This window comes from Planococcus citri, chromosome 4 (genome assembly GCF_950023065.1).
Source record: "Planococcus citri chromosome 4, ihPlaCitr1.1, whole genome shotgun sequence".
NCBI classification, from domain to species: domain Eukaryota; kingdom Metazoa; phylum Arthropoda; class Insecta; order Hemiptera; family Pseudococcidae; genus Planococcus; species Planococcus citri.
Genome location: NC_088680.1, coordinates 43,571,900 through 43,580,979, shown reverse-complemented (window position 1 = coordinate 43,580,979; position 9,080 = coordinate 43,571,900). Strand labels below are relative to the sequence as shown.

General features: G+C 38.1%; 1 protein-coding gene across 1 annotated transcript; it reads right to left on the bottom strand.

Annotated features, from left to right (window-relative positions):
• Nucleotides 1-4,444: 4,444 nt before the first annotated feature.
• On the bottom strand, nucleotides 4,445-8,542 carry LOC135845182 (uncharacterized). The gene is made up of 2 exons (XM_065363647.1): nucleotides 5,589-8,542; nucleotides 4,445-4,895 (listed from the first exon to the last, which is right to left on the bottom strand). The coding sequence occupies exons 1-2, from the start codon at nucleotides 8,540-8,542 to the stop codon at nucleotides 4,445-4,447; spliced, it is 3,405 nt and encodes a 1,134-aa protein (XP_065219719.1).
• Nucleotides 8,543-9,080: the final 538 nt, after the last annotated feature.

Below are 9,080 nucleotides of genomic sequence, written 5' to 3'. Positions count from 1 at the left end.
TCACTCTCGAGTTGGTATTGTAAATACTACTTAAGAGAACCGAGAACGTGATTTCTACCTCACTTAGGTATTGCCTTTTACCATACACTAGTAAGAGGAATGTCAACGAGAATAGCGCGATTTCTATTGTTTTTGTCATAATTTACACCACTTCAGACTCGACACTTTGGTGGAAAATAACTGATTGAAATTTGTACCTACGTTTGCGTGTGTATAAGTTGAGGTATTAGCAACAATCTGCGATAAGATCGGTGTGCATGATCACTGACTTCCAATTAGAGCTTTGAAGGTTGAATAGTGTGAGCCTATAGTTTTATAATCACATTTAAATTCACTTCTCTTTAATTTCAGATTGATTTGGTAAATTAGAGTGGACACTGGATACGTAGTTTATTTCGTAAAATTGTACGCCAAATAGCGAGTTATTATGGTTTGTTTTTTGTTTTTTTCATTGAATTAAAATGCCATAGGAATTAGGATTAGGTATAAGAGTGGACATGTATTTTGCTAATCAGAAAACGGATATCGAATAGACATATCCGCCGGTGTCATTTTTGGTTCTAGTACAAGTACATATATGAACCTCCATAATTTTTTGTCGGTTTAACAAAAGCGGTTTGTTTGTTTGAAGCTGCGTGTGGCATTGCTCGAATACATCTCACGAGTTTAATTTATATAGAAAGAACTTATAGTAAATAATAATTAATAGTTTCAGTCGATGTGTTTGTGTGTACTCGTACTTCATATTGGGGTAGTATTTACATATATGTATTAACAAGCCTGACTTTGTGATAGTTAAAAGGTTTCTTAATACGATTTTTTCGTTTATTGTATATGATTATGAGTGGGTAAGTTATCTCTTGTGAAGTCTGGTAAGACGCGAGTTTCTTTAAAAGGGTACCTAACATGAGTTATTATGCAGGAAAATAAATATAACACTAATAGTGTGAAGATTTATAAAAAAAAAAGAAAAGGTTAATTCGTGAGAAATATTGTTTATTTAATTTAATCGTTCGATGCTTCTGTTGCCCTTTGTGAATTATATTCTCATGCTTCTACCTTCCAGATAGAAAAAAAATCACTGAAGTGTATCCATCAATTTTCTCAGTCAGAAATGACCCATTTTGGCTTAAAAAATGACGAGCTGGAGTTAGAAAAGAGTTGTCAAATTTTGCATTTTTTTTCACGTTTTCTGACCAATTTGAGGAATCAAAATTTTGGCTAGGGGGGTTTTTTGGGACGGCGAATTCATCTTCGGTGTTAGATTTTCATTAGAGCGCATCCTTTTCTCAAAAATGGTCCATTATTGGCTTCAGAAATGAGCTAGAAAAGAGTTGTAAAATTTTGTATTTTTAATCACGTTTTCTGACCAATTTGAGGTCGCTGAGCACAGAAATGACGTTCATTTTGCTATCGGACTTATATTTTTATAGTCGCAATTTCTCACTGAAGCAGTAATCCACGGCAAAAATGGACATCAGATTCGGACTCAGTGACCTCAAATTAGTCAAAAACGACTATTTACTCGATTTTTTTGGAAATGAAAAAAATCCGAAAATGTAAAGGCGTTATACTAGTTCGTGCATTTTTTTGTGCAAAACAACTTTTGGTCGCGAGTTGAATCAAAATTTTGGCCAGGGGGTTTTTTGGGCGGCGAATCTATTTCCGGTGTCAGATTTTCACCAGTGCGCAATCTTCTCTCACGTCAGTAAAACTCAATTTCCGCGAAGTAATTCTGAAAAAAAAACGTATTTTGAGGGGGTGAGGTGACAAAGAAAGCAATTCGGAGGGAGGGGGAGTCCGATTGGCAACGATTTTCAGTATAATAAGCACACCTTCTACCGATTAGTCGCATATTTTGGGACTTTTTAGAGTCATTGATTTTTATTCCCTTTGGGTTCCTTTAGTTGTTCGTTTTTATTCGAGCAAAAAATCCCTAAAATTTCAATTCTATACAAGTTGAAATTGAGTTATACCGAGAAGCCTCCTAATTGTAAGTTGAAAAATTAAAAATACTATTTAGCTCAAAATTATTTAATTTTTTCGATTTTGATTTTTTTAAAAATCATCATTTGAATTTAAAAATGCTCAAGTTAGATACTCATCACAGTCATCACACACACACAAAAAAAAATGTATTCCATAGTTTTATGCCTCCTGGAATACTAATTTTCGAGGGCTCGTTTGCCTTTCATTTTCACTATTGAATTTAAAAAAAAAAAAATCATCATTCGAATTCAAAAATTTTGAAGCAAAATAATACACTTTTTATACCTACTTAAGTTGCTCATCAAACAAAAAAAACATATTTTTTTATACCTCTTTGAAATACTGATTTTCAAGAGCGTTTTGCCCTTGCTTCGCCAGGGCTAAAAATTAAAAAGTCTTGGGATGTTTGAAGACCTTGGAAAAGTGAAAAAGTTTAATATAAAATTTCGCCTCGTCCACTCCCCTCTCCCCTTGAAAATCCCCCATTTGTTTGAAAAATGTCCTGCTAAAAGTCCTTCCTAAAAAACGGGAGTTGGAAATTTCAAGGCAAAAAATGTTACCAGTTGGCATTTTCATGTTTCCTCCTCCTCCTCCTCCTGAAGAACCACTTCGGTACGGCCCACAGTGACTCGGATTGCGAAAAAAGGCGCGCATGGCGTTTTACAGCAAAACTATGACCATATCAAAAGTTGAAAGTAGTGATTTCGTAGTAATTTTCAACGAGGAATTCGAATCCGATGTCCTTTTTTTTCGCCAGACCCCTTGGGGGATGGTACCAAAATCAAATTTTGTAAAAATGAAAAAAAAAATCGAGTGATATGTCAAATTGTAGGTTTTTTGGATCGAGGAACATGAATCTGAGGTCCTTTTTTCCCTCAGACCCCATGGGGGGGGGGTGCTACCCAAATCAAATTTTGTAAAAATGAAAAAAATCGAGTGATATGTCAAAATGTAGGTTTTTTGGGTCGAGGAACACGAATCTGAGGTTTTTTCTTCCCTCAGACCCCTTGGGAGCCCTTGGGGAGGTGCTACCAAAATCAAATTTTGTAAAAATAAAAGAAAACGAGTGATATGTAGAAATATAGGGTTTTTGGGTAGAGAAACACGAATCTGAGGTACTTTTTTTCTTCCGTCCCCTCGGGGGCCCCAGGGGAGGTGCTACCGAAATCAAATTTTGTAAAAATAGAAAAAAATCGAGTGATAGGTCAAAATGTAGGTTTTTTGGGTCGAGAAACACGAATTTGATGTTCTTTTCTTCATTCAGCTCCTAGGGGAGGTGTTAACGAAATCAAATTTTGAAAAAATCACAAAAATTTGAGTAGATTATCAAATTTTAGATTTTTTGGTTGATGGGTTTTATTAGTCAGTTTTTCAATCATTCGACCCGATATTGTCGGTTATTTTATATCATAACTTGAAAAATCGGACCTAATCGGAAAGTAACTAACCACGCCCAAATTCTACACAATTCAACACACATTTTCCCGCAATCGCGATTTTGAAGGGAGTTGAATGAAATACTTATGCCTTATTCACTTACAATTATTTTGTGTTAATTTAGTTAAAATGTAGTCGCGTTTGAGACGAGATATCTCAAGAATGGTAGCACCTCTTCAAGGGCCCCCGAGGGGTCTGAGGGAGGAAAGGACCTCAGATTCGTGTTCCTCGGCCCAAAAAACCTATATTTTGACATATCACTCGATTTTTTTCATTTTTACAAAATTTGATTTGGGTAGCACCCCCCCCCCATGGGATCTGAGGGAAAAAAGGACCTCAGATTCATGTTCCTCGATCCAAAAAACCTACATTTTGACATATCACTCGATTTTTTTTTCATTTTTACAAAATTTGATATTGGTACCACCCCCCAAGGGGTCTGGCGAAAAAAAAAGGACATCGGATTCGAATTCCTCGTTGAAAATTACTACGAAATCACTACTTTCAACTTTTGATATGGTCATAGTTTTGCTGTAAAGCCTGTAAAACGCCATGCGCGCCTTTTTTTGCAATCCGAGTCACTGTGGCCCTGGTTATGGTATCAGCCTTGATTTTGTATGTACCTATGTACAATCGACCTTGTAAATAATATCGAACATAAAGCGAACTGAATAAGCTGCAAGGTCGATGCTATGTACTTACGAAGTAATACATAATCAAAGGGTAGTATCAGGAATTGTCGTGCGAGAACAATCACACGAGCAAATTGATGAATTAATTATCGAAAACGGCGAAAATAAATGAATAAATACGCGAACATTTTAACGGTTTTATTTCAACTAAAAAACGTATAAAAAACGTTATGTACATAACTTAAGACTAGGGTATAGTAACGCTATCTATGCTCTCTTCGAGACACTTCCAGCAAAAAAAGAAAAAAAAGTGAAAAGCGAAGGGAAAATCCTTCAAAACATCGTGAAAACGATTTAAATTAATTATTACGACTAAATAATAAATTCTAGTCGTCGTTGTCGTCGGAGATTTCTTCAACGGTGATGATGGGATTGTCCCAATCATCCTGCGGTTGATCGAATTGATCGAATTCGTGTATGGCCGTTTCCGGTGAAGTAATATTCTCTTCCGGCGGCGCATCTTCATTTTCTACATCGTCTAGAGTTGGCTGCGGCTCGGAATCGGGTACCTGTGCTGCAGCTAATTCGATCGGACAAAGATCTTTGATCGGCCGAATAATTACTCCATTTTTCGTACGGAGTTTGGCGCTTCGGACTTCGTTATCTTGGCTGTATACAAGTTCGACGATTCTAGCTAGGGACCAGTTGTTTCTTTTACGTAACGCGTCTACGATAATGACAACGTCACCTACAGTTGGCGGCTGTGTTGTTGTGGCTTTTGGGAATTTCGCATTCGGTGAAAATCCCCGTTCTCGAAGATGTTGCAGGTAAGCTGTTCTCCAAACAGCCCAAAATCGATTCGATATTTCATTACTCTGTTTAAAGAGCTTGATCGTATGCGCTGCGGCTGGCGTTGCGTTCAGGGATGGAAGAGCCTTGAATTCAGGGCTCCCGCTCTTGGCTCTGGCTCAGCTCCCCACAAGTTTCAGCTCTGGCTCGCTCTTGGCTCTTGGCACTTTTTCTTTACATGAGCTCTTTGGCTCCTTGCTCGCTCCTCAATTCTTTCCGACTCCGCTCTTTGACTCTCGACTCCCTCTTCCAATTTCTCGGCTCCCACTCCAGCTCTGGCTCTGGCTCTTGGCTCTTTAAATTAGAGTTCAAAATTCGTGAAAAACGATGAAAAAAATGAAAATACACTGCATTTATTTTCATTTCATTTCTCAATGAGGAAAAAAACTTAGAAATTCTTCATTTTCTTCACAAATGTGAGTTAAAAGTTGAATTTTTGATAAAATTGTGCGCATTTTTCAACTTTTTTCTCTACTTTTAGGGAGCCAAAGAGCCTGAAAAATTTTGTGGGCTCCCACTCGGCTCTGGCTCTTTCCAGGTTAAAGACTCCTTATGATGATGGCTCTCTTGAGTAAAATAAGGAGCTCTTTTGCAAGAGAGCTCGTGATGTTTTTCTGCACTTTCATTTATTTGGCTCTTGGCTCTGGCTCTAGCTCCTCAAAAAATCCGGCTCTTTCAGACTCTGGCTCCGGCTCGCTCCCGGCTCTTCCATCCCTGGTTGCGTTTGCTTCAGCTTGCTCAGGTATATCGTTGACGGTGAAATACGATTTCAAAAAGTGATTCGGCGTTATTATCTCGTCTTGATCGTTCTTAACAACGTAGGTTAGCGGACGATCATTCAAAGTGGCGGCTATTTCAGCTAATGCTGTACGTAGCAACGATTCGGATAATGCAACGTTATGGAACGTTTTCAGCAACGAATTCTTCATTAATGCGACCATCCTTTCGTAAACACCACCCATCCATGGGGAATGGGCTGGGATGAATTTCCATGACCATTCATGGGTAAAGATGATATCGAATGCTTGCTTCACAGCTTTGAATTGTGGCGCATTATCTGATAATATCAGCTTCGGTGTCGAATGGCGAGCAATAATACGGCGAAGTCCCAAACAGATCTCCTCTGTGGACATATTGAGAAGCAATTCTGCGTCAATACCTCGAATTACGAGATCTGTTGCAAGTAAAACGTAGCGTTTTTCTTTATTGACATAAAGAGGACCGAATGTGTCAATTCCAACGTTGGTAAATGGCGATTTGAATGCTTGTAGGCGAAATTCGGGTAAGTCGGATATCTGCGGCTGTACGTATGGTCGAGTGGTGAAACGTTTACACTTTTTACAGTGTTGAATGGCGTTGTAAACTGAGTGACGACCATCAGGTAACCAATACGTACGTCGAAGCGAATTTAAAACGAAATTTGTGCCGGCATGGAACGCTGATTCATGGTGAAATTTAAACAGTAGAAAGACGAACCGTGAGTCTTTCATTTTTGGCAACAGGATCGGACATTTTTCTTTCATTGACAGTGGCGCATATTTGAAACGTCCTGAGCATCTAATCAACCCAGTTTTTTCATCCAGGTAAGCGTTATACTTTGTAATGAGCGGATGCGGCTTTTTCATACGTAAAGAGGTAAGTAAATCTTGATAACAACGTTGCTGTTCGAATTTCAGCCATAGATTTCGAACACTGTATAACGAACCTCCATATGGAAAGATGTTTCTTGGTAAACGTGGATTGTTGGCGATAAATTTGACAAAGTATGACGTATATCGTAGTAAATGCGAATATGACTCGAAATCTGCTGGATTTATATCGAACGGATAAACGTAAAGCGGCGGCGTTGCGTCAGTGTTTGTGGTAAGTACAGTCCTTGGTTCTTCAATCGTAATCACATCTAGCTCAGGTGTAAGTTCGAATGGTAAAGTTGTACAGTCGTTTGATCGTTTTAACCAGTCAGTTGGACCATTAAACCAACAGGAGTTTAACAATTCGTCAACAAACATTCCCCTGGTTGGTATATCGGCTGGATTTTCTTTTCCAGGAATGAAATTTTTGATAACGTTCGGAATGTTGCGTATTTCATCGATTCGGCGTTGAATAAAAACAGGAAGTATTTTACTTGTAAGTATCCAAGTGAGAACGCATTTGGAATCAGACCAAAGAATTTGAGTATCGATTTTGAACGGTAGTGATTCACGTACGAATTGTAAAGCTTTCATACCCATGTAAGCTGCGATTAATTCCAACTTTGGAATATCAGTAAGTTTAGCCAACTTCGTTCTTGAAAACAGCAAATGTGACGTGATATTTTCTTCGGTTTTGCATGATAAATACACAACACATGCACAAGCTTTCGCCGAAGCATCGACAAATACATGTAAACAGTAGTGATTCTTATCACTGTCTTGTGAAACGTTCTGATAACGCGGCATCGTTTGTTTTGCTGCAGTTTGAAGTTCGGTAAATATTAATTGACATTGATTACAATGGTCTTCGGATAATTTATCGTCCCAGTTGTAAGTGGAATGGAGTTCGCGTAAGAATATCTTCGCCTTGATCGATATTGGTGTCCAGTAACCACAGGGATCGAAAAATTGAGCGACAGTACTCAAAACAGTGCGTAAAGTGATAACTTCAGGTATTTTAATTTGTTTCAGATGAAAAACGTCTTCGTATTGGTTCCACACTAAACCAAGTACCGAAATTGATGCTGATTTTTCCGGTTGAGTGAATACATCGCGAAGTTGATTATCGTTTGTTGACCATTGACGTAAATTCATTGAGCATTGTTTAAATACTTCGACGGCAAAATGATAATATTTTTTGGCAATCTCAGCTGATTTATACCCAGTGATGAAATTATCTACGTATCTATCTCGTTCCATTTGTTCTGTGAACTCGTTTTTGTTATTTTTCAGGTGATAACGGACTGTTGCGTTGAGGAGAAACGGACTAGCGATGATACCAAATACTACGCAGAGGAATCGCAGTATTCGAAGGTTTTTTCCACTTGCAGGAAGTTTATAATCGTGTAGCCATAGAAATCTGACAAAATCTCGATCAAGTGCGTGTATAATCAACTGATGAAAGGCTTTTTCGATATCACTCAATATAACAATGCGGTACAGACGAAATCGAATTAAAATTTCACATCCATGGCTCAGTAAATTCGTACCTTTGTAAATTGCGTCATTGATACTCTGTTTGTTTTTTGATTTCGCCGATCCATCGAATACAATTCTTTGTGTCGTAGATTTATCAGGTGTGAAAACGGCGTGATGAGGTAAATAGTATTTTTGCGTTGTTTTCATATCAATACCAGTGACTTCTTCAACGTAACCGGCATCCAAGTGTTTCTGTATATTAGCGTTGTATTCGTTGAACGATTCAGGTGTAAATTTATTTTGTAACGAACGTAAACGACCAATTGCTAAGCCAAAATTGTCTTCCAACGGTGGTGGATATTGTCTCCATGGGAAACGAATCTGATAACGATTATCTACGAGTTGAATATTATCGTAGAATTGTTTTAATGCGTTTTCTTCTTCTTGAATACTCGTAAGCGGCATATCTTTTATCCCAATGGATTCGAGATCGCAAAGTTCTTTAACAGCACGAACCGGTGACATTTGGAAAAGTATTGACTTGTTGTTGCGTTTTTGATCGTGCTGACGACCAACCAAAATAAACCCAAATGGCGTTTTGCACATGTGTAATCCATCAGCGACTGTAATTGAGGAGCTCATTGCAAAAGTAGCCCTTGTCACATGAACTTTTAGACACGTTTTACTCGATTGCACCTATTGCCAACTGCGGAGATCATGTTGTAATGATGAAATGACCGTCAAGTTAGTCTACCCTGAGTAGCCATGAGAGGAATTGCTTTATAGAGTTTACATTCATGATACTGGGTACGCTCAAGGGAGAGCTTTGTAGATTGCATAGGTTCATGTGACAAGGGCTACTTTTGCAATGAGCTCCTCAATTTTTGTTTCAGGTTGTAGAAAATCGTAAAAGTAATCGCTTCCCAACAGCAATTCGACAGGGTACTTTTCACCTTGGTTAACAAATTGTTTATCTTTGTATTCTGTATTCATTCGTTTAAATTCATCGATGTTGAATAATTGTACAAATTGAGGTAAGTTGGGAGCTGTGTCTGCGACTATA

Excerpts from the sequence above, each read along its gene's own strand:
- LOC135845182 (XM_065363647.1), bottom strand. The coding sequence starts at position 8,542 with ATGTCACCGGTTCGTGCTGTTAAAGAACTTTGCGATCTCGAATCCATT. Across the intron at positions 4,896-5,588 it reads GGGAGCGAGCCGGAGCCAGA|AACAGCTTACCTGCAACATC; the intron begins GTCTGAAAGAGC and ends GGCTGTTTGGAG.